At 51.5% G+C, this 25,992-nt stretch overlaps 1 protein-coding gene across 1 annotated transcript; it reads left to right on the plus strand.

Moving 5' to 3' along the window:
• Positions 1 to 1,679: 1,679 nt before the first annotated feature.
• Positions 1,680 to 19,930, plus strand: SULT2A1 (sulfotransferase family 2A member 1). Its single transcript, NM_001081987.1, has 6 exons — positions 1,680 to 1,815; positions 9,021 to 9,229; positions 11,411 to 11,537; positions 16,120 to 16,214; positions 16,588 to 16,771; positions 19,821 to 19,930. Exons 1-6 carry the CDS (start codon positions 1,680 to 1,682, stop codon positions 19,928 to 19,930), a joined length of 861 nt encoding a protein of 286 aa, NP_001075456.1.
• Positions 19,931 to 25,992: the final 6,062 nt, after the last annotated feature.

Raw genomic sequence — 25,992 nt, forward strand, 5'->3', positions numbered from 1 at the left:
AGCTTATTAAAAAGATTTATGAAAACCTACAGCTGGGGGTTGGCATTGTAGCAGAGCAGGTTACACCATAGCCTGCAACACCTGCATCCAATGTGTACACCAGTTTGGGTTCCAGCTCCTCCACTTCCAATCCATCACCTTTTTTTTTTTTTCTTTTGACAGGCAGAGTGGACAGTGAGAGAGAGAGACAGAGAGAAAGGTCTTCCTTTGCCATTGGTTCACCCTCCAATGGCCGCCACGGCTGGCACGCTGCGGCCGGCGCACTGCGCTGATCCGATGGCAGGAGCCAGGTGCTTTTCCTGGTCTCCCATGGGGTGCAGAGCCCAAAGACCTGGGCCATCCACCACTGCACTCCCTGGCCACAGCAGAGAGCTAGCCTGGAAGAGGGGCATCTGGGACAGAATCCGGAGCCCCGACCGGGACTAGAACCTGGTGTGCTGGCGCCGCAAGGCGGAGGATTAGCCTAGTGAGCCGCGGCACCGGCCACCAATCCATCGCCTTCTAATGCACCTGGGAAAGCAGCAGAAGATTGCCCAGGGGCCGGCGCTGTGGCATAGCAGGTAAAGCCCCAGTCTGCAGTGCCAGCATCCCATATGGGCACTGGTTGGTCAAGTCCCAGCTGCTCCACTTCTGATGCAGCTCTCTGCTAATGATCTGGGAGAGCAGTGGAGGATGGCCCAAATGCTTGGGCCCTTGCACCTGCATTGGAGTCTCAGATGGGGCTCCTGGCTAACTTTTAAAAAAGAATAGGAAGAAGAAAAAGAAGATAGCCCAAGTATTTGGATCCCTGCTACCTACATGGGAGACCCAGATGAAGCTCCTGGCTCCCAGCTTTGGCCTGGCCCAGTCCCAGCTGTTGCAGCCATTTGAGGAGTGAGCCAGTGGGTAGAAATTCATTCATTCATTCATTCATTTTCTCTCTCTCTCTCTCTCTCTCTCTCTCTCTCTGCCTTTCAAATAAATGAATAAATCTTAAAAAAAAAACCTATAGCTGAAATGCTGCAATCCATAAAAAGTTAAAATCCAAAAGGTAATCAGAAAAAATTTTAAGATATATATTTATTTGAAAGGCAAAGAGAGAGGGAGATCTTCCATCTACTGGTTCACCCCCAAAATGGCCATAATGGCCGAAGCTGGACCAAACTGAAGCCAGGAGCCAGGAGCTTCTTCCAGGTCTCCCACATGGGTTCAGGGGCCCAAGGACTTGATCCATCTTCTACTGCTTTCCCAGGCCATAGCAAAGAGCTGGGTGGGAAGTGGAGCATCTGGGACTCAAACTGGTGCCCATATGGGATGCTGGTACTGCAGGCTGCAGCTTTACCTGCTATGCCATAGTGCTGGTCCATGGTAGTCAAAAAATTTTTAAGAAAATAATTTAAAAATATATTTTTGAGTAGATCCACACTTCTATGTCTTGTGCTCATTACTGGATTCCTAGTTCTATCCATGAACTCAAATTCCCAGAACGTCCTCTGAATGAGTTCACAGTTGCTCAACACCACTAACCTTTTGATCATCAGTGCCAATATCTCTTTCTTATCCAGTTCATTTCACAACAGACTGGGGAGAGATTAATCATTCTTTGTCTGGCCCATAAAATCTGAACTCCCAGCCACTGCCATAACAGCCAACGGTGGTTACTGCTGAGCCTCAATCCCAAGCACACCGTACTCGGCACCATGACCCAGAAGAATATATGGTACGAAGGGATTGCCTTCCCTTTCGTGGGTTTCAACCCAGAACTCATGAGGAAAGCATACGAGGAGTTTGTGGTCAATGAAGAAGATGTATTAACAGTGACCTTCCCGAAATCAGGTAAGAAAACAGGGTCATGAAAGGGCGGTGCTTGTTCCTTGTTCCTTCAGGAAACAAAGGGTGTACCCCCACAAAGGCACATGTGATGCTCTGGGGGTAGGGGCGAATCCATGCCTCCCATCATTTACATTCACAGAGAGGAATGAGCCAGGCAACAATGCAGTAAGATCAGTGTCCAAGGGAGGTCATTTCAAGTATCGGAGGGACCCACAGGAGTAAATCTTAAGGCAGATTCAAGTGTTTGAATGGGGGCTGGGATTGGAGAAGACCAGTGAAATCCTAACAGAAGAAGCAGCATCTATGTTGACATGACAAGAATGAATGTGAAATTGGTCAAGAGGGATATCTTCAGGTATAAATTCCTTAACGTATTTGAGAAAAAAGCTTGGAAAATTCAAAGACCTAAAAGGATGTGGGTGATGCTTCTACGGGAGTGGGGCTAGGGACTAGGAGTATTAAGGCCAGAGACCCTGGGAGGGATGTGGCCCTGAAAGGACAAGGGTGATGGGAACATATCCAAAGGGTTTCAACAAATAGCCAAAGAGTGGAAACAACCCATTGACAGGTTAGTGGATAAACCAAAGGGCAGAGGCAACCGACTGATGGGTTAGTGGCTAAAACAAAGGTAATCTGTAGGTGGAATGCAATATTACTCCGCTTTGGAAAAGGGGACTTCTGACATGGGTTACCACATGGGTGACCCCTGAGAACATGATGCTAAAGGAAATGAGCCAGTCACAACCAGACTGATACTATATGATTACACTTACATGAGGTACCCAGAGAAGCCAGAGTAATGGAGACAGAAAGTAGAGTGGGGGCTGCCAGGGACTAGGAAGAGAGGTTTTGCTCCACCGGTCCAGAGTTTGAGTTTTGTACAGTGAGATTGTGGAGATGGGTAAACAACAATGGGAACATCCATAACAAGGCTGACCTTGACCTAAAAGTGGTCACAATGGCAAAGTTTAGGGGAGTTTAATCACTACATTTTTTTTAAAGGATTGAAGCAAGGAATGGCTAGAGCATAATTTCACAACATTTGCTCCACCCACTCAGTGTTCAGGAAATTTGGGGCCGGCGCTGTGGCATAACGGGTAAAGCCACGGCCTGCAGTGCCAGCATCCCATATGGGCACCGATTTGCGTCCTGGCTGCTCCACTTCCAATCCAGCTCCCTGCTAATGCGCCTGAGACAGCAATGGAAAATGGCTCAAGTGCTTGGGCCCCTGCACCCACAGGGGAGACCCAGAAGAGGCTACCAGCTCCCAGCTTTGGCCTAACCCATCTCTGGCCATTGCAGCCACTTGGGGAGTGAACCAGCAAAAGGACAATCTCTCTGTGTCTCCTGGTCTCTCTCTGTTAATTCTGCCTTTCAAATAAATAAATCTTAAGAAAAAAAATAAATTTAAGGGGATTGTTGAAGGAGTATATTGATGTAACCTTTGCACCATAAATACATATTTCTTTTTTTAAGATACTTTATTTACTTATTTATTTATTTGACAGAGTTACACAGAGAGAAGCTGATGCAGAGAGAGAGAGAGGTCTTCCATCCACTATTTCACTCCCCCATTGGACACAAGAGCCAGAGAGCCAAGTGGAGCAGCCGGGACTTGAACTGGCACCCATATGAGATGTCAGCACTGCAGGTGGTAGCTTTACCCACTACATCACATTTGTGTGTCCTAAAATGTGTATAATTGTTATTTGAGAATTTAAAAATAACAATAATAAGGTTACCTTAAAATTATAAGTAAGGGGGCCAGCGCTGTGGCACAGTGGGTTAAAGCCCCAGTCTGCAGTGCTAGCATCCCATATGGGCACTGGTCCAAGACCCGGCTGCTCCACTTCGGATCCAGCTCTCTGCTATGGCCTAGGAAAGCAATAGATGACACAAGTCTTTGGGCCGCTGCACTCAGATGGGAGACCCAGATGAAGCTCCTGGCTCCTGGCTTAGGATCGGCACAGCTTCAACTATTGCGGCCATCTGGAGAGTGAGCCAACGGATGGAAGACCTCTCTCTCTCTCTCTCTTTCTGCCTCTGCCACTCTGTAACTCAGCCTTTCAAATAAATAAAATAAATCTTTATTTATTTATTTATTTTTGACAGGCGGAGTTAGACAGTGAGAGAGAAACAGAGAGAAAGGTCTTCCTTCTGTTGGTTCACCCCCCAAATGGCTGCAACAGGCTGGCATGCTGTGCCGATCCGAAGCCAGGAGCCAGGTGCTTCCTCCTGGTCTCCCATGTGGGTGCAGGGCCCAAGGGCTTGGGCCATCCTCCACTGCCTTACCAGGCCACAGCAGAGAGCTGGACTGGAAGAGAAGCAACCGGGACAGAACCGGCGCCCCAACCAGAACTAGAACACAGAGTACTGGCGCCGCAGGCAGAGGATTAGCCTAGTGAGCTGCGGTGCCGGCCAAATAAATATATCTTTTAAAAAAAAGTTCACAGGAAATGAAATTAAAAGAGAAGTTTATGTCAGTGCAAACAAAGTTGACAGCCACGCTTAATTTTTTTTATAACATGCATTGTAATATCCCTTGCGGATTTAACATATGTATGAAGATCATTTTCTTTTGTATCAATGGGACACATGCAAAGTTCCAAGCATGCTACACAAACAATAAATTTAGAATTTTCATACAGATACATATATAAAACATGCCATAATTTTTTTAGATTTATTTTATTTGAAAAGTAGAGTGAAAGAGAGAAGGAGCAGCAGAGAGTTTTCATCCACTGGTTCACTCCCCAAATGGCCACACAGCTGGGACTGGGCCAGGAAGAAGCTAGGAGCCTGCAGCTCCATCCAGGTCTCCCACTTGGATGTCAGGGACAGTGGCGAGCATCACTCCTAACACTTGGAGTTTGTCTCTCACTGCTTTTTTTTTTTTTAAGACTTATTTTATTTATTTGAAAGAGTTACAAAGAGAAGTAGAGACAGAGAGGTCTTTCATCTGCTGGTTCACTCCCCAATTGGCCACAACGGCCAGAGCTGCACCGATCAGGAGCCAGGTGCTTCTTCCAGGTCTCCCACATGGGTGCAGGGGCCCAAAGACTTGGGCCATCCTCCACTGCTTTCCCAGGCCACAGCAGAGAGCTGGATCGGAAGAGGAGCAGCCGGGACTAGAACTAGCCCCCATGTGGGATGCCAGTGCTTCAGACCAGGGCTTTAACCTGCTGTGCTGTGCACTCTTTTTGTGCCACATTTACTTGGGGCTGTATCAGCTTTCTGGCTTGATTGTTCATTCTGTAGTCTGCTAACCCTAAGAGTACTAAGTCTACCTAGAAAGCACAGAAGTGGGAAGAGAAAAAGTGTGAGGTGGGCATTTGACCCAACAATTTGACAACATTTGACCCCTGCTTGGGGTGTCTACATGCCATATCAGAGAGCCTTCTTAGAGTACCAGTTCTCGACTCCAGCTTCCTATTGATGCATGTCCTGGGAGACAGCAGTGATGGCTCAAATACCTGGGTCCCAGTCACCCCCATGGGAGACCTGGACTGAGTTCCTGGCTCTTGGGCATTTGGGGTGTGAACCAGGCAGATGAGAGGACCTTCTTTCTGTCTTCCTCTCAAAGTAGTCAATTAGATTTCTAGTGAAAAGTGAGAGACACTGCACAGGAAAATCCAGAGAAGCAAATTAAGAACAATGGGCCCGTGGGGTCGGCGCTATGGTGTAGCGGATAAAGGCACCGCCTGCAGTGCTGGCATCCCATATGGGTGCAGGTTCAAGTCCCGGCTGCTCCACTTCTGATCCAGCTCTCTGCTATGGCCTGGGAAAGCAGTGGAAGATGGCCCAAGTCCTTGGGCCCCTGCACCCACGTGGGAAGACCCAGAGGAAGCTCCTGGCTCCTGGCTTCGGATCAGTGTGGCTCCAGCCATTTTGGCTGGTTGGGGAGTGAACCAGTGGATGGAAGACCTCTCTCTCTCTCTCTCTCTCTCTCTCTCTCTCTCTCTCTCTGCCTCCCCCTCTCTGTGTGTGTAACTCTGACTTTTGAATAAATAGAATAAATCTTAAAAAAAGGGGGGGGGGGGGCCCTGATACCACAAGGGTTGTGAGAGGGTGTGGCAGGGAGGGTGAGCAACAGCCCCTGTTAAGGATGAAGTCAGAGGTTGAATCAGACAAGCAGCTGGGTATGGTGACCTGAAGGTCTTCAGTGAATTTAGCAAGTGATAAAAAAGTAGTGAAGTGGGGTCGAAGTCTGTTTGAACGCAAGCAATAAACCTGAAACTCAGTCAACTAGACTACATCAAACTTTCCATGTCTCTACATCAAATGGGTGGAAAGGCAACCTACAGAATGGGAGAAGATACTTGGAAGACTGTATCTAAAGAATCCCTGCCAGTCAACAGCAGAATAACCCAATCTAAAAATGGGCAAAGGTGGGGTACGCGTTTGGTGCGGCAGATGAAGCTGCCATGTGAGAGGCCCTCATCCCATATCCGAGGGCCTGGGTTTGAGCCCTGCCTCTGCCTCCGGTCCAGCTTTCTGCCATATGCACTCTGGGAGGCAGCAGGAGATGGCTCAAGTACTGGGCTGCCTGCTACCCACGAGAGAGACCTGGATGGAGCTCCTGGCTCCTGGCTTTGGCCTAGCCCAGCCCCAGCTATTGTGGGCATTTGAGGAGCGAATCAGCAGATGGGCAGTCTCTCTTTCCTCTGTCTCTCCCTGTCTTTCTGACACTCTGCCTCTCAAATAAATAATTTTTTTAAATTGGACGAAAGGTCGGCGCCGCGGCTCATTAGGCTAATCCTCCGCCTTGCGGTGCCGGCACACCGGGTTCTAGTCCCGGTCGGGGCACCAGATTCTGTCCTGGTTGCCCCTCTTCCAGGCCAGCTCTCTGCTGTGGCCAGGGAGTGCAGTGGAGGATGGCCCAGGTGCTTGGGCCCTGCACCCCATGGGAGACCAGGATAAGTACCTGCCTCCTGCCATCGGATCAGTGCGGTGTGCCGGCCGCAGCGCGCCGGCCGTGGCAGCCATTGGAGGGTGAACCAATGGCAAAGGAAGACCTTTCTCTCTGTCTCTCTCTCACTGTCCACTCTGCCTGTCAAAAAAAAAAAAAAATGGACGAAAGACCTGAATAGACTTTTCTCCAAAGAAAATATCAAAAATGCCAACAGGTACATAAGATGCTCAACAACATCACTAATCATTAGAAAACCATGAAATAGCAAGTGTTGGCTAGAATGTGGACAAATCAGAGCCATTGTGCACTGTTGGTGGGAGTATAAAAGGGCGCAGCCCTACTTGAAGTTCCTCAAAAAACTAAACAGAATGACCACGTGGCTCAGCAGCAGTACATATGGGCACACAGCCAAAAACCCTAACACCAGTCTTTCTTTCTTTTCTTTTTTTTTCTTTTTTCTTTATTTATTTTTGACAGGCAGAGTTAGACAGTGAGAGAGAGGCAGAGAGAAAGGTCTTCCTTTTTCCGTCAGTTCACTCCCCAAATAGCCACTACTGCCAGCGCAGTGCTGATCCGAAGCCAGGAGCCAGGAGCTTTCTCCTGGTCTCCCATGGGGTGCAGGGCCCAAGGACTTGGGCCATCCTCCACTGCACTCCCTGGCCACAGCAGAGAGCTGGACTGGAAGAGGAGCAACCGGGACAGAATCCAGTGCCCCGACTGGGACTACAACCCGGGGTGGCGGCGCCACAGGCAGATTAGCCTAGTGAGCCGCAGCGCTGGTGACAGCGGTCTTTCATAGCAGCATGATTCACAAAAGTCAAAAAGTAGGAGCAACCCGGATGTCCATTTACAAATAAATGGGTAAAGAAAACGTGATAATATGTTGCAATGGAATGTTATTCAATTCTGGCACAAGCTACAACAGATGCACCCCAAAGACTGTATGCTAAATGAAAGAAATGAGTTGCAGAAAGGTTTAATGCTTGATGATTTTGTCTCATGTAAGGTATCAAGTTCATGGAAACAGGATAGTTGCCAGGGGCTGGGAGGAGGAGCAGATCGGGGTGGTTTGCTGGGTGCAGAGTTTTGGTGTTGGAAGAAAAGACATTCTGGAGATTGGTTGAGCAACAGTGGAAGAACAGAATGTATTCATGGGGCCTGCGCTGTGGCGCAGTGGGTGGACGCCCTGGCCTGAAGCGTGGGCATGCCATATGGGTGCCAGTTCTAGTCCCGTCTGCTCCTCTTCCAATCCAGATCTCTGCTGTGGCCTAGGAAAGCAGTGGAGGATGGCCCAAGTCCTTGGGCCCCTGAACCCACGTGGGAGACCCAGAGGAAACTCCTGGCTCCTGGCTTCAAATCGGGGCAGCTCCGGCCATTGTGGCCAAATGGGGAGTGAACCAGCAGATGGAAGACCTCTCTCTCTCTCTCTCTCTCTCTCTCTCTCTCTCTCTCTCTGCCTCTCCTCTCTCTGTGTAATTCTGACTTTCAAATAAATAAGTCTTAAAAAAAAAAAAGAATGTACTCAACACTACTAGAACTGTGTCCTTAAAAATGGTTGAAAGCATACATTTTACAGCATGTGTACTTTTACAAGTCAGTGTGAGAGTGGGCATGTGGCCCAGTGGGTAAAGCTGCTGCCTGCAGCACAGACCTCCCATATGGGTGTCGGTTCAGATCCCAGCTACTCCACTTCTGAACCAGCTTCCAGCTAATGCACCTGGCAAAGCAGCCAAGAATGGTCCAAGTGCTTGGGCTCCTGCACCCACGTGGGAGTCCTGGGTGAAGCTCCTGACTCCTGGCTTCAGTCTGGCCTGGCCTTAACTGTTGTAGCCACCTGGAGCATAAACCAGCAGATAGAAGATTCTCTCTAAATAAATAAATAAATTTTGTTTTAAAGATTTACTTATTTTATTTGAAAGTTAGAGTTACACAGAGAGAGAAGAAGAGGTAGAGACAGAGAGAGAGGTCTTCCATCCACTGGTTCACTCCCCAATTGGCTGCAATGGCAGGAGCTGCGCCAATCCAAAGCCAGGAGCCAGGAGCTTCTTCCAGGTCTCCCACACGGGTGCAGGGGCCCAAGGACTTGGTTCATCTTCCACTGCTTTCCCAGGCCAGAGCAGAGAGCTGGATCGGAAGTGGAGCAGCCGGAACTAGAACCGGTGCCCATCTGGGATGCTGGCACTGCAGGCGGTAGCCTTACACGCTATGCCACAGCTCTGGCCCCATAAATATCTCTTAAAAAATTTTTTTGAATCAGTGTGAGATGAGTGACCATCATTTTCCTTTCTTTATCCAGGAACGAACTGGTTGATCGAGATTCTCTGCCTGATCCGCTCCAAGGGCGATGCCACACAGATCCAGTCTGTGCCCATCTGGGTCCGCTCCCCCTGGGTGGAGACTGTTTCTGGGTATGAAGACCTTAAGACAATGGAGAGCCCACGCCTCATCAGCACCCACCTCCCCATCCACATCTTCCCCAAGTCTATCCACACGACCAAAGCCAAGGTCAGTGCCTGTGGGTCGAGACAGCTTTGATCAACGCTTTCATGCTTCTAACACTCCTAGAAGTCATCTGGAGTCTTGTTGAAATGCCTTCCCATTTGGGAGGCCTGAGGCGAAGGCCTGAGATTCTGCAGTCGGTGGGGCTGGTGTGACTGCTCCACAGAGCACATTTGAGTATGGGGGGCAGAGGGAGGGGTAGACCATCATGTGGCTTTTCCCAGCCAGACCCGAGGGGTGGCATGAGATGATGATACCAGAATCTTAGGAAATCTCATGTTAAGCCCAGTCAGAATTTGTAGCTCTTTTTCTTTAAAGATTTATTTATTTTACTTGAAAGTCACAGTTACACAGAGAGAAGAGAGGCAGAGAGAGAGAGGTCGCCCAACTGCTGGTCCACTCCCCAGATGTCTGCAAGAGCCGGAGCTCTGCCGATCCAAAGCCAGGAGCCAGGAGCTTCTTCCAGGTCTCCCACGCAGGTGCAGGGGCCCAAGGACTTGGGCCATCTTCTACTGCTTTCCCAGGCCACAGCAGAGAGCTGTATCAGAAGTGGAGCAGCTGAGTCTTGAACCAGTGCCCATATGGGATGCTGGCACCACAGGCGGCAGCTTTACTCTATGCCACAGCACCGGCCCCTGTAGCTGAGTTATATGTTAGCTAACCACCCTTTTAGTGTTCAAAGAAAATAATTATCTGGCTTTAATTTAATAAATGCCTCCTGCCACTTAGGGGAAGGCGCCACATTCTGAGTTGTCCACACAGTGAGGAAGCAGCCCATTCATGAATCAATACGCAAGTCCAGTGTGATGGCTCTGATGTCCTAGCTGTTGTTTCCAGCTACCATGTCTTACTATTCACAATAGCCATCCATTGATGATTGCCGTACAGATCTCCTACAAGGGAGGAAGGACCACGGGCACCCCAGAATCATCTTGTCTCAGTGAATTGCTTGTTTTATGCTTAAACTCTATGAGAAATGTAGCATAATACGCTCCTCTCTTGGAAATCTCCCAGCATGCAGCAACACACGTTGTTACGATGCACCCGCTTGTGCACACCTTGTGGGTGTTCGGTAAATCCCTGGCTGGAAACTGAGGCCTAAGGAGATGAGGCATAAGGATAATGCCACAGAGACTCAGGGCTGAATCCGGAGTAGAACTCGGATGTCCAAGCCCCAAGCGAGCGTGCCTGTGCGCATGCGTGTGCGTGTGCACGTGCACGCTAACCTTCAGTGTGTACTACCGGGTAACCAGCACCCAGATCCAGAGTTCCTGCATGCCCCTGCTTGCTCCAGGCTCACCCAGTGAGGTACACAGTGCCCTCCTGACTTGCAGCTGTCGAGGAGTTGTCCTTGTCCTTGAACTTCACGAACATGGACTCTGCGGCAAGAACTCTTAAGTGCCCGCTCCCATCCCCCAGCGCGACGACTCAGGTTCTCCCCTGCTTTCGGTGTATGTGTGGACGTACCTTGCTGCGTACCTACCCGTATGTAGAAGTTGTGAATCCTTTCTCCTGTTCACTACCTTTAAACCATGGAACTCAAGCACAATGGCACTCGCCTTTCAAAGCTTTCCAGTCTCTTCCTATTGTGAGTTAATCATAATGTCACCAAAGGAATGGGCAGTGTTTCCGTTCCCATTTTTCCCATTGTTATCTACTATAGGCATAATTGAGATTTTATTTTTGGTTCATGAATGCTGTAATTAGTGTATTAAAAGAATAAATAAGGGCTGGCGCAGTGGCGTAGCGGGTAAAGCTGCCACCTGCAGTGCCGGCATCCCATGAGCGCCAGTTCTAGTCCCAGCTGCTCCTCTTCTGATCCAGCTCTCTGCTGTGGCCTGAGAAAGCAGTAGAAGATGGCCCAAGTCCTTGGGCCCCTGCACCCGCGTGGGAGACCCAGAAGAAGCTCCTGGCTCCCAGCTTCAGATCAGCGCAGCTCCAGCCATTGCAGCCAACTGGAAAGTGAACCAGTGGATGGAAGACCTCTCTCTCTCTCTCTCTCTCTCTCTCTCTCTCTCTGTGTGTGTGTGTAACTCTGACTTTCAAATAAATAAAATCTTAAAACAAAAAATAATAAATAGGAATTATATAGGGATTCACTTTTTCTCCATTTCTGTGACGATCAAGAAAGATGGAAAATGGCTACATTGATTATTTTTTTTTCCTTCTTCCATCTTTCCATTCAAGGTGATTTATCTCATGAGAAATCCCAGAGATGTTCTCGTGTCTGGTTATTATTTCTGGAATTACGTGAAATTTGTGGAGAACACAAAGTCGCTGCAAGAGTATTTCGAGTTGTTCCTCGATGGGAATGGTGAGTACATTGTAAGACATGGCTGCGAGATTCTCAGAGTCCTTTATCCGACACGCTCCCTACATCTCTTACCTGTCACCAGCATGTCTCCCTGGAACCCAAACCCGCTAGGCCCACCTCCTCCCCTACCAACAGCAGAGCTCCAGGTAGCCCTGGGCCCGCCCCACCCGTCATCCACCACCCCCAGCTACTTCCGGAGCCCTTGCAGTCCCCAGGGCTGACACGGACCCCTCATCTCCCCCTCTCCTAGTTGGTGACACTCTCTGCAAGTCAGCCTTCTGTTGCCTTCCCAGACAGCACGGTCCTCACCTCCCATCATTTTTATTTTTCAGTTACCCATCTCCCTCTTTTCCCCTGCCTGGATCTGGGCCCTCGACACTTCGCATTCTGCAGGTTACCTGGGCTATTCCAGCTCCCTTCAATTTTGCCACTGCTCTCAAAACTGCATGAGGAGGCCCAGGCCTCAGGTGGGAGTCACCTCCCGCGCTGCAGCGGCCCTCGGCCGTCCCTCTGTGCCCTGCAGAACGCAGCGGCCCTCCCTGGCTCCGTCCTGTCTCCTTTCATACTCCCCAGCTCCCATCACCAGCAGCCGTCTTCTCCCATTTGTTCATTCCACGTGTCTCCCCTCTAAAATGTAAGCTCTCAAGTGATTCGTTGTTGGATGCCGGTGGAAGAATGGCCCTTGCCGCCTGGCCAGCCTCCAGCCCGCCTCTCTGGAGCACTAAATGTCCATTTGCCACCACAGCCATGGGTGCATGATGACCTGGAGCCGCCGCTTCTTCTCACCTGCATTGACAGAGGGGACTGGTCACTGGGGTCCACACCTGCGTCTCACTGGCCTCAGAGCTGTGCGGCGACCCTCGGTCGTCCGTGGCATGGCTCATTTTCTCTTCACAGCAGTCTGTGAGACCTTGGGCGCCCACTCCTTGGGAGACCTGGATGAATTCCTAGCTCCTGGCTGCAACCTGGCCATTGTGGCCATTGGGGAGTGAGCCATTGGAGGGAAGATCTCTCTGTCTCACCCTCCCAGCTGCACTCTCCAGTCCTATCCCCTGCTTTGTTCCCAGTCATTCTTTCAGGAAAGGGAGCCACAAGTGGGAGACGGGACGGGAAGAGAGTGCCGCCCTGCCCCCCGACTCAGTGCTGAAGGTGGTCTTGTCATGTGGGGTGTGAGCAGCCTGCACTGTGCTTCAGCGCTCCCAGGAATCTTGGGGAGTCCAGGCCACTGTCGTGGGTGCTGGTGACGCTTCCTGGAAACCTCACCGCCACCCCCGAATACCCTCCAAGTTACTCACAGGCTCCTCTCTTTCATACCCAATCCACAACCAACCACGTGAAGTCTTTAGTTTTCATCATTTAAGCAACAAAGAAGCAGAGACAGAGGTCTCGCATCTGCTGGTTCACTCCCCCAAGTCTCCACAAAGGCCAAGGGGCCAGAAGCCAGAAGCCTGGAATTCAAGCTGGGTCTCCCCCATGGGTGGCAGGACCGAGTCATTCCATTACTGCTGCCTCCGGTGGTCTGCATTAGCAAGAAACTGGAATTGGAAGCAAAGCCGGAAATTAAAGCTAGGTGCTCCGATGTGGGACAGGAGCATCTCAACCACTAGGCTGAACGCTCACCCCCTAGAACTTTTATTGCCACCCATACCAATGAACTGAGGCGTCTACAGCCCTGCAGCGGGGTCACTGGAACCCCTTCCCCATACAATAATTCAAACTCCAGGGCCAGCTTTGTGACACGGTGGGTTAACCTGCCACCTGCGACACTGGCAACCCACATGAGCACTGCTTTGAGTCTTTGCTGCTCCACTTCTGATCCAGCTCCCTGTGCTGGAAAAGCAGCAAAAGATGGCCCAAGTACTTGGGCCCCAGCCAGGATGAAGTTCCAGGCTCCTGGCTTCAACCTGGCTCATCCCAATCATTGAGGCCACTGGGGGAGTGAACCAGCAGATGGAAGATGGATCTCTCTCTCTCTCTCTCTCTCTGCCTTTCAAATAAATAAATCTTAAAAAAAAAAAAAAAGGAATGTAAGTTCCACCCTTGGACATAGGCAGCAGGGGTCCCCACACAGGACCCTGGGCCTTGGAGCACAGCTTCGGGTCACATGTGACAGCAAGGCCTTAAGGGTTCTTTCTCTGAACACAGAGTGAGACGTCTGTAAGGACAAGGACACACACTCAGAGAAACATGAATCCCAATAGAGCCGGCACCGTGGCTCAATAGGCTCATCCTCCACCTAGCGGCGCTGGCACACCGGGTTCTAGTCCCAGTCAGGGTGCCGGATTCTTTCCCAGTTGCCCCTCTTCCAGGCCAGCTCTCTGCTGTGGCCCGGGAAGGCAGTGGAGGATGGCCCAAGTGCTTGGGCCCTGCACCCCATGGGAGACCAGGAGAAGCACCTGGCTCCTGCCTTCGGATCAGCGCGGTGCACCGGCCACAGTGCGCTAGCCGTGGTGGCCACTGGAGGGTGAACCAACGGCAAAAGGAAGACCTTTCTCTCTGTCTCTCTCTCTCTCTCACTATCCACTCTGCCTGTCAAAAAAAAAAAAAAAAGAATCCCAATAGACCTGAACTGGGAATGGCCCATTCCATTTTTTTTAAATAATTCATTAATTTTCATGGGAAAATGGCTTTTCATTGATAAAAGTGTACACACTGCTTTTGTACAACATGTTTTGAAATATGTACACATCATGGAATGGCTGTATTAACTAACATAGGCATTACTGCACGAACTTACCATATTTTGTGGTAAGAACACTTAAAATCTTCTCCCTTGACAATTTTCAAGAATACAATACATGAGTTATTAACTATAGTCATCTTGGTGTAAAGACTCCTGAACTTATTCCTCCTAACTGAAATTTTATATCGCTAGACTAATGTCCCCTCCGGCTGCCTCCCCATCCCCAGTCCCTGGTCACCACCCACCATTCTATCTCCTCTTCTTTGAAGTCAGCTGTTTCAGATTCCACATGTAAGTGAAATCATGCAGTATTTGTAGATCTGTGCCTGGCTTATTTCACTCAATGTAAAGTTCTCTAGGTGCGCCCACGTGTCCTAAGCAACAGGGTTTCCTTCTTTTCAAGGGTGAATAAGATGCCATTGCCAAAGGGATGTGATCCACTCTGTCCTTACCCAGTCGTCCCTTGACGGACATCTGCCATCTGCGTTTCCGTTATCATAACAGCACTACTCACAACAGCCAAGATAAGGAATCAACCGAAGGGTCCATCAGATAAATGAACAAAAAAGTGTGTCTCCCTCTCTGTCTTCCTCCCTCTCCCCCCCACACACACTGGAATATTATTCAGCCTTTAAAAAGAAAGAAATCCTATCATTTGCAACAACACGGATGTATGTTGAGGACAGTTTGCAAAGTGAAATAAGCCAGAAAGACAAACCCTGCGTGATCTCGCTCATATGTGGTGTCTAAAAATGTTGAGTGTGTACAGGAATACTGTTGAATGAGGGAAATATTATTAACTATCTTGTAGCACTGTAGGCTAATGGTGGTAGACAGCAATTAACTGAACATATCAAAATAGCTAGCAGAGAGGATCTTAGACGTTCCGAACACAAAGAAATAATAAATATCTGAAGTGATAGATTTGCCAGCTTCCACAATCAATCATTACACAGCATATACGGAAATATCACACTGTCACCCATAAAAACGTATAATTCCTATGTGTCAATTAAAGATATTTTTAGGGTTGAACTTGTCGCTCCCCGTCTTCATGGAGGAACGACACAGGACCCTGCGCTGTTCTTTTGTCTGCTCGGCCCTCCCCAGGTTTGCTGCTGGTTCTTCCCGGGTTGGCTACCGACCCTTCCACCTCCGTGGAAGGGCGGTTCCCCCTGCCACCTTCCCCACTTCCGCGGGGGAGCGGCACACTGCTGGCCGGCTCTCTCGGGGGCTGCACAGGTGTTCCTTCAGATAGATGTTCCCCTTAGATGTTCCTGGTGCATGTTGTCTCTCTCCTCCTTTATAGTCCTCTTCCACCAATCCCAACTCTGCTACCCACACGCCGAGTACGCTGCTCTCCTCCAATCAGGAATAAGTCCTACAGTTTATTGGTTGAACTGGAGGCAGCTGTGTAGAAGCTGTTTCTCCCTTCTCAGCGCCATATTGTGGGAGAGCAGATGCATAGAATAAGTCTTAATTCCAGTAACTTAGTCTAGTCCGAGTTGCTCCCCACAGAACTCATCGAAGAAGAGTAGAATAGAGGCTGATGGGGATAGAGAGGTGGTAGGGTGGGGGGCTGTTGGCCAGAGGACCCCATGTTTCTATTGCAGACAGGACAAATAGATTCTGGAGATCTTCCCAGACGGTGGTTGATAATAACATACCAAATGCTTGAAAATTGCCTCAAGAGTAAACCTTACATGTTCTCGACACCACGAAAGCAAGACCACAAGCTGCTGGGTGTGTTCATTAGCTTTATGTTATCGTTTCTCAAGGGCCTCGTGTATCAAAACATCATGCCGTGCGTGTCTGTAAACACAGACATGGTGCAATGTGTCAGTTGCACCTTAATGCAGCTCGCACGAGTGTGTCACCTGTCACTCTTGCTGCCCGCAGTGGTGTTCGGCTCCTGGTTTGATCACGTTCATGGCTGGCTGTCCCTGAGAGACCAGAAGAACTTCCTGTTACTGAGCTATGAAGAGCTGAAGCAGGTAGCTGCCATCCCCACCTCCCACCGTCAGCACACACCCTCCCCCACCCTTTCTGCCACTGCTGCTAACTTCCCTCCATCCTGCCTTCTCAGAGTTCTCCCGGAACCTCTCCTTGCTGCATCCTGATCGTGCCTAGAGGCCTTTCTTTGAGCCTCCTTGGAAGCCCCCGGCTGTTTGACTGTGAGGGTGCCCCAGACGTAGCAGTCCCTGGGGAAACGCAGGCCTGATGCCCACATCTCTTCGGCCTTCCCTCTTCTCCCCACCGCTTGCAGCCAACTCAATCTCTCTTGCTTCTGCATGCTGCTCCTCTCTTCTCCCTCTCCTCCTCTCCTGGCCACTGTGCACTTTGTCATCTCCTCTCTGCTCCCTGTAGGATACAAGAAGCACCATCGAGAAGATCTGCCACTTCCTGGGAGAGAAGCTAGAACCGGAGGAAATCAACTTAGTCCTCAAGAACAGCTCCTTCCAGGCCATGAAAGAGAACAAGATGTCCAACTATTCGCTCCTGAGTGAGGTTGACCTGATCCACGAAGGCCATGGTTCATTCATGAGAAAAGGTAAAAGCTGATTTCAGGATTCCGAATGTGTCGGATCCCACAGAGGGCGCACTGGGACTCCCAGCCACGTGCAGTGGTCCAGCTTCACTGCTCACCACCCACATGACGCCTCACGCACTGGGATCTGGGAGTCTCTGCAGGGTCTGGTAGGGACGGCAAGCTCATGGGAGGAATTTGGCCAGGGTTGGTCATTCAGTTTCTCTGGCTTCAGAGTTGGGCGTGGGGGTCTCCATTCTGCAGACAGTAGCCAGGTGAACCGGATGCACCTGCCACACTCACAGGATTGACATGGGAAGGGGTGTGAGGGATTTGGGATGGTCATGTTGGGATTGCTCTGTGTGTAAGTGAGCAAAGAGAACTATCTTGACCCAAAAAACATGAAGCCGTGACTCTGCTTCCTTCTCACATCTACTAGGGTATTTCGGAGGTTGCAATTCTTTATTATATGGACAGAATCTCATATTGAACAGTGTACTACCCTTAGACAAAATGAGCCATGTAATTTACATGGTGCAATGGTCCTCTCAGCCTGTGGGAGGCGCTGTGGTGACCTCCTGTCTGGAAGAACACCTATATTACTGACACCTATGTTACTTGTTTCATTTTGCGCTCTCTCTCTCTCAGCCTTCATTATTCAGACAATCAATTAATGATTTGAATTTGTTACTAAGGAGCCTTTTTCCCCACTTAGTGGCATTTTCCCCAAATCAAAAAAGAAAGTCACACCCCACACTGTGAAAGTGTTTCTCTTTGTCCTGATAATTTAAAAACACCAGTGGGCAGAGTTGTCAGCACTCCTAAGCCTGTGGAATTACTTACTTTCTTGTCAGTGGTGGAGATGATCAGAGAACATTTGGGAGTTGTTAACAGTAAGCCCGTGGTGAGGAAGTCTGACCGATTTGTCGGGCAGAGAAATCGCAGAGAACTCCATGGAGTCCCTGACACGTCAGTGAAGGTGAAGACATAAATATCTTTATAAAAAGAGCCTTTAAAGGAAAGACAGACATGACCCCGCTGGGAGCAGCAGTGAGGAGAGACTCCTGCGTGAACATTCATCTCACCCCGACCCTCGGCCTCCAAAAGGTGCATGAAGACATCTGCGCGCGGCGCCGAAGGCTGCGTGTTTGCAGAATCCTGCAGTCCACACGGAGCTGGGAGCAAAGAGATCCTCTGTGCTTTGAATGACCTTGGACAGGTACCTGGCCTTCGCCCGAGGGCCAGGAAGACTGGGCACCAAGGCCAAGAGGGTTACTCTGGAGCCTTCACACCTGATGGGATTGGCCCTCCTGGGTTTGGAATTGTGCGGGGCCCGTGGGCCCTTTCTTCTCCCCAGTTGGTTCTTATTGGAGTTGGGGTGCCTGTCCCACGCTAACCCCACCATCAGATCTTGGGAGAAGGAGACGTCTGGCTGGCAGCTGGAGGAGAATTCTGCCCCAGAATCAATTAGACGCCGAGCCTCACCCGTTCAGGATGTAAGCGGTACTTAGATGGGATTTTTGCACTTAGAGTTCCTGTAGGGTAAAGAATCCTGAGCTGCTGGGACAGGGTCTGTGAATTTTGCGTGTGGAGTGGAGGGAGGAGGGTGGACTGCTGTGGTCTGATTAGTGTTCCTTCCCCCCGAAACTCCTTACACTGGTGTCCTGACCTCCAGGACCTCAGAATGTAATCATGCTTGGATATAAGGTCTTCTGCTTGTTTATCTTCATCTACTTGAAAGGCAGAGCAGCACAGAGACAGAGATCTTCCATCCACTGGTTCACTCCCCAGATGCCCGCAACAGCCAGGGGTGGGATGGGCCAAGCCAAGGCCAGGAGCCCGGAACTCCATCCTGGTCTCCCACATGGACGGCAGGGACCCATGGACTTGAGTCATCATCCGATACCTCCCGGGATGTATTAGTGGAAGCTGGCTGGAAAGTGGAGTAGGCAGGACTCGAGCCAGGCACTCTAATGAGCTGCCAGGGTTGCGAGCAGCAGCGGAATCCACTGCCCCACAGCGGCCACGCCCGCATGCAGCAGCTCTAAGCGCAGGTGCATAAGTTGGAATCACGGCTATAGGATGGGCCCTAACCCAGTAGGACCGGCGTGGTTGTAAGAGGAAAACTGGGTGTGGCACAGAGAAGAGACCACAGCCATCTGCATGCCTCCATGGCTCCAGAGCAGACCAACCAGCACCTGACCCCGACTCCCAGGCCCCCGGGCTGTGGGATGGAAACAGCCATCTTTTCTGACCCAGCCACTCACGCTGCACCAGGAGCGAAGGGCACGCTGTCCATCCTTAGCTTTCCTTTCACGCACCAGGGTCCGGCTGAGATAAAAGTTCTGTGTGTGCATACGAGACTGGTGTGAGATGCCTCCAGGAACACAGTGCGGCTGCCCAGAGGAGGGAAGCGTGGAAGCCAACACCCCAGAGACCCAAGGGAGCAGACACGGGGACTCTCAGTGCTCCCTCTGGCCTGGGATGAGTCCTCCAAGAGCTGACCACCCTGCACTTTTTTTGTAAGATTTATTTTTATTTATTTGAAAGACAGAGTTACAGAGAGATGTAGAGCCAGAGAGAAAGAGGTCTTCCACCCACTGGTTCACTCCCCAAATGGCCACAACGGCCAGAGCTGAGCTGATCCAAAGCCAGGAGCCAGGAGCTTCTTCCAGGTCTCCCACGTTCCCAGGGAATGCTGAGGATAACCTGTAAAGGGAGAGAGGTCGCAGGCCAGAGGACCAAGTTACAAGCCCAGGACACTAATCCAGGTGAGAAATGACCTTGGCTTGGGTCAAGGTGGTGGAAACAGCAGCTGGATTCCGGATGCATCAGGTTTCCTGGATGGCGCCGTCGCCGCTGGAGAGGGCCCAGGATGGGCTGAAGAAGAAGAGGTAGGAAACCGCTCCCAGGCAGGTAGCGAACAGGTGTGGGCACCCTCCAAGGGGCCCTGGTGGTGCTGCTGTATCAGCGACATTATCCGTGTCCTGTGGGCAGGAGGGGGAGGTTGGCCAGGAGGCAGTGCTGGGGCCTTATGACCAATCTGACCCCACCCCTGTCTCATGTCTTCCAGGCATCTCTGGGGACTGGAAAAATCACTTTACGGTAACCCAAGCTGAAAAATTCGACAAAGTCTTCAAGGAGAAGATGGCAGATCTCCCCCAAGAGCTGTTCCCATGGTAACAACATCCAGAATGTTCTGGACCCTGCCCAGGCCCTGCCGTGTGCCCCCCCCCCATCACTGTGTCTTCGTGCATGACCAAGGGTCCTGGGCACAAAACCTAACCCTTTAACCGCAGCCTTGAATTACCCAGGGGAAGGAGCACACGCTTGTTAAAGATGTACCAGGGTAACAATAATAAACAATAAAAACTACCTGGGTAACCCCCTTTCACTTCCTCACACACACATACTCAGAAAATGCACAGGAAGGGCGCTGACTCAGCGGTTAACTGGCCAGTTGGGACGCCAGCACCGCTTGTCCAGGTGCCTGGTTCAAGTCCCAGCTGGGCACTCTAGGGGGCAGCAGCCGATGGCCCAGCTACTTGGGCCCCTGCCGCCCATGTGGGAGCCCTGGATGGAGTTCCAGGATCCTGACTTCAGCCTGGCCCAGCCCTGTTTCGGCCATTTGGGGCGTGAACCAGTGGGTGGAAGATCGCTCTGTGTCTATCTTCTCTCTCTCTCTCCCTCTGCCTTTCAAATAAATAAATAAACCTTTGTAAAAATACAGGCAGCTGCATTGTTGGCCTTTAGCAGCACGTAGTCGGACACCAGCACATGGCTAGTAAAATGGCTACGAGAAGAAAAAAAAAAGTGCTGAGGCAGTCCTGGCTGTCGCTCCTGGCTCAGCTTCTGGACAGAGCTGGGAAAAAAAGGCAGCAGCGATGGCTCAGGTGCCTGGGCCGCCGTCATCCACGTGGGAGACTCGGATGGAGTTCCCGGCTCCAGCGCCCCTGGGGGTGAGCGAGCAGGTGGAAGTCCTCCCTGTCTGCCTTCCTCTCTGCCTCTTGGGTACAAACGTTCAAACTTTTTAATAAAAGCAGAAGTGCTGACGTTGCCTGGGCTGTGGGAACGGAGCAGCTGGATCTGCTGCACATTGCTACCAACGCGCACACTCGCCAGAGCCTGGGGAGACGGGCACACGTGAAACCTCACAGCGGCGCTCCTGTGTGGGATTCAGGGCCGGGCCAGTGCCCTGGGCCTTCCTCGAGCCATCACGTTGGACACGGGCCGTGGGGAAGCTGGTGTCTCTCTGTGTGTCTTGGTGGGCATTTCCGCCCGGGAGTGGGTCTGCCAGCTCATGGGATGTGTGTGGGGACTTCACAGATGCTGTAAACCCACGTCCAAACAGCCTGGCCAAACTAGTATTTCCTAGCTGTCTGGCTTTAGGTTAACTTACACTGATATAATAATAATAATAATAATAATAATAATAATAATAATAATAATATTACCTCAGTGGCTTTCCCCTGTTTTTCTCCCACTCCAATGTGCCCATCTCTCCCTATCCCACCCCGAAGTCCCCAGCGTGGGAACAGTGGTGTGCCACTGCCCCCTGGTGGCCAGGGGATGTCACAACACATGCGAGGATAGGGCTTTCTCTTCCAGTTCTGTGGGTGCCTCTGAACCGGCCCCCTCTTTGATCTGACCCCACAGTTCTGGGAACACTGAAGTAATGGACAAAACAGTCAATTTTTTGCTTTGTTTCCTGTCAGAAAAGCATTTTCTCCCAAAGGCTTTCAGGGAAAGAGTCCCTTAAAGGAGTTTTGAAAATATTTTGAATTAACAAGTTTACTAGTGACTATGGGGTTCATGTACTGTAAAAGAAATTGATAACCATTAAAAGTGTTTTTATGGGGCCAAGCCCTGCCACAGCAGCTAAGACACCACTTGGGACACCGTGGAGTGTCTGGTTTAAGTCCTGGCTCCACTCCCAGTTCCACCCTGGGTGGCGCAGATGATGGCTCAAGGCCTGGGGCCCTGCCACCCACCTGGGGGACCTGGATTGAGTTGCAGGATCCCACCCCCTGCCATTGCAGACATCTGAGGAGTGAACCAGCGGTGGGAAATCTCTCTCACACATAAAATGAAAACACGTTTATTTAGAATTACTTTTTAAGTGTTTTGTAGCAATCGATTTCTGTGAAAAGCAGCAACCAGATAAGACACTAGTGAATTTTCTTTTAGGGAAATAAAATAACGGCAGTGAAACCTTAGCTCCGTGGGACCCACGCAGGGCTGGGCAAGGCACTGGGAAACATGGCGGCCGGCAGCGGCTGGCCCGGCTCGGGGCGCCGGGTCTCCTCGGGGCCCACACTTCTTCAGCTGCACCTGCAAGCCCTTGCATTAAATGGTCAGACCCCCTCCAAAAAAAAAGATTTAAAAAAAAACACAGCTCCCACTCTTGCCCCTCCCCCACCTTGACACTGCTCAGCTGGCCTGGGAGAAGCTCCCCAGGTGACCCCGATGTGTGACGTGGTCAAGAGCTCAGCTAACAGCAGCAATGTCACTGGTGGCACCCGACCGGCAGCCTCATGCCCACGCAGACACACTGAGCCACAAACTAGATCCAAAGCCCTAGGCTCTGGCTGGGTAGCCCACAGGGGCCCGAGGAGCACCAGCAGACCCAGGCCAGGTGGCTCTCGCTGGATGGAGACCTCTGTGGGAGCCCCGCCTCCCCTCTGTCAAACAGTGCCCCCTCCTGGGCATCCTGTGGAGACTCAGTTTGTCCCTGCTGGAGAATGGGCCACCTCTCGTTTTCTCTGGTTGCAGTCTCTTCATCCCGGCAATGGAGCCACAGAGACTCACGTGCAGAAGCCTGGACAACCGTCGCCTTCTTCCTGTCGGCTTCTCCTGGCTCTGTCCCACCTGGGCAAGGGGGTCCCGTGTCTCTGGGCCCGGCTGGAGCCCAGGCGGCTCCCTGAACGTCTCAACGCAGTTCCTCTCTTCCCTGTTGACTCAGTGACACTCTCTGTCCCGGGCTCCCAGTGTCCACCTTCCCCAGTCCTGGCCGGGAGAGGACACATCGGCCCGCCTCCCCTCCACCCCACCCCAAGCACCTGGAGCATAATTAAGACCCCTTGGCTGAAGGTGCAAAGGACGGACTCGCTCCCTCCGTGTGGGACAGATTCCCCCAGGGGGTGCTGCTGGGGTCCACAAGCATCTCCATGGAAACCACCCCAAGTGTTGTGGTAGCTCCCAGGCCATCCGTGGTGGCGAATTTGGGGCCCTGGTCCCAGGTGAGACAGCTGGCTGCCTCCTCTTCTACAGGCAAGGAGATCAGAGGAAATCCAGGCTGTGGCCCAGCCCAGATGTGCAGAAGCCCTAGCACCTGTCGAGGAGGCCCCTCCCCCTCCCCCCGGGACTCCAGAAACTTCTACAGGGGATGCTCAGGACACAGCACATGGGAGCAGGTGACCCCAGATGCAGGAGGGGCTGGGGCTGCCTGGGAGGAGCAGGTGGAAGGGAGTGGAGATGAGGGAGGGGGGACCCTGCTCTGATTCTGCCGCTTGCTCTCTGTCCGGCTGGCCACAGCTCGGGGCCACGTCCGCCCCTACCCAGGGGTGAAGTAACCCACTCTTCATTCCCAGGAAGCCCCAGGGTGGGACTCAGACCCCGTCAGGCTGGACGTCCACATGCAAAGCCTGGCCGCAGTGTGGCTATGACACTCCTGTGCCTGCACCCAGGGCTCTCTCCAGTAAGAAGGGGCTTGCATCGCATCCTGACGCTCTGCCCACCCACCCACCCCCACACACACACACACACACAAACACGGCTTGTCACGTGTCCTCCTTCTGCCCTCCCCGCCAGAAACCTGATCTAATTCCCCACCCTGCCCCCACCCCGCATGCTGAGGCTGCTGGCCTAAGAGGATTAAGCCATTTGCTAAATGGGCAGGACAGGGTCAGAGAACCGGCTGTGGGGACCTGAATGGCCACAAGGCGGGGGCTGAGGATGCAGAAGCCAGAGAGGAGAGGGGCGCGGTCACGGGGAGGGATGGGGCTCACGGTGACCTTCAGCTGGAACTTCACCTCCCGTGGTAAGGTCCAGTAAGTTATTAGAAGTGGAAAGGCACTGAGCTAGGCTTCTGGACACAAAGTTAATAGAGCGACTGAATCCTGTGCACAGGACAAAGGGGCTTCTTTTTTGAAGATTGATTGATTGATTGATTTAAAGGAAGAGTTACAGAGAGGCAGAGAGAGAGAAAAGGGGGGGGGGAGGTCTTCTATCCACTCCCCAAATGGCCGCAATGGCAGGAAGCCAGGAGTCTTCCCGATCTCCCACGTGGGTACAAGTACCCAAGGACTTGGGTCATCTTCCACTGCTTTCCCAGGCCATAGCAGAGAGCTGGATTGAAAGAGGAGCAGCCTGGACTTGAACCAGCATCCATATGGGATGCCAGCACTGTAGGCGGCGGCTTTACCTGCTATGCCAAGGTGCCGGCCCCTAGGAGACTTTGAAAAGGAGACAGGCACAAGCATTGCCATGCGACACTGGCACCCTGTATGCACTCCGGTTCGTGTCCCAGCTGCTCCACTTCCCACCCAGTTCCCTGCTACTGCACCAGGGAAGACAGAGAAAGACAGCTCAAGGTCTCAGCTCCCTGCGACCCATGTGGGAGACCCGGATGGAGCTTCAGACTCCTGGCTTCAGCCTGGCCCAGCCCTGGCTGTTGTGGGCATTTGGGGAGTGAGCCAGCAGATGGAAGATCTCTGCTTTTCAAATAAATTAATTTTTTAAAGATTTTTATTTATTTATTTGATAAGTAGAGTTACATTCAGAGAGAGGTAGACAGAGAGAGAGAGAGGTCTTCATCCGCTGATTCATTCCCCAGTTGGCTGCAACAGCTGGAGCTGCACCCATCCAAAGCCAGGAGCCAGGTGCTTCTTCCCGGTCTCCTATGCAGGTGCAGGGGCCCAAGGACTTGGGCTATCTTCCACGGCTATCTCAGGTCATAGCAAAGAGCTGGATTGGAAGAGGGGCAGCTGGGACTAGAACAGGTGGATTAACCTACTGCACCATCGAGCCAGCCCCATCAAATAAATTAGTTTTTTTTTAAATATTTATTTGTTTGAAAGGCAGAATTAAGAACAGAGAGAGAGAAAGAGAGAGACAGAGAGACAGAGAGAGAGAGAGAGATCTTCCACCAACTGGTTTACTCCCCGAATGACCATAACAGCTAGGGCTGAGCCAGGCTGAAGCCAGGAGCCAGGAGCTTCCTCCGGGTCTCCCACACGGGTGCAGGGGCTCAAGGACTTGGGCCATCTTCTACTGCTTTCCCAGGCCATAGCAGAGAGCTGGCCTGGAAATGGAGCAGCTGGGACTAGAACCGACGCCATATGGGATGTCAGCACCACAGGTGGAGGCTTTACAGGCTATATACACCACAATGCTGACCCCAATAAATAAGTCTTTAAAAGGTTAAAATTAAATTTTAAAAAGAAAAAATACTACCCAAAACGTCAAACCATAACAAAGATGGCACACTAGAAAGGGGTATCCAGGGCCTCCGTGGCTTAGCAACCTGGGGAAGAATCTTGGTAAAATTGCAGAAGTTGAGGGCTGGTGCTGTGGCGCAGCAGGTTAACGCCCTGGCCTGAAGTGCTGGCATCCCATATGGGCGCCGGTTCCAGACCCGGCGGCTCCTCTTCCAATCCAGCTTTCTGTTATGGCCTAGGAAAGCAGTAGAAGATGGCCCAAGTCCTTGGGGCCCTGCACCCGCGTGGGAGACCCAGAGGAAGCTCCTGGCTCCTGGCTTCAGATCAGCGCAGCTCTGGCCGTTGCAGCCAATTGGGGAGTGAACCAGCAGATGGAAGACATCTCTCTCTCTCTCTCTCTCCCTCTCTCTCTCTCTGCCTTTCTTCTTTCTGTGTAACTCTTTCAAATAAATAAATCTTTAAAAAAAATAAAAGAAATTTTTAAAAAATTGCACAAGTCCACACATTATAAGAATACAATGAGTATGGGGCCGGTGCCGTGGCTCACTTGGCTAATCCTCCACCTGCGGTGCTGGCACCCCATATGGGCGCCGGGTTCTAGTCCCGGTTGCCCCTCTTCCAGCCCAGTTCTCTGCTGTGGCCCGGGAGGGCAGTGGAGGATGGCCCAAGTGCTTGGGCCCTGCACCCCATGGGAGACCAGGAGGAAGCACCTGGGTCCTGGCTTCGGATCAGCGCAACTCCAGCCATGGTGGTCATTTGGGGGGTGAACCAATGGAAGGAAGACCTTTCTGTTTCTCTCTCACTGTC

This window comes from Oryctolagus cuniculus, chromosome 18, assembly GCF_964237555.1.
Source record: "Oryctolagus cuniculus chromosome 18, mOryCun1.1, whole genome shotgun sequence".
NCBI classification, from domain to species: domain Eukaryota; kingdom Metazoa; phylum Chordata; class Mammalia; order Lagomorpha; family Leporidae; genus Oryctolagus; species Oryctolagus cuniculus.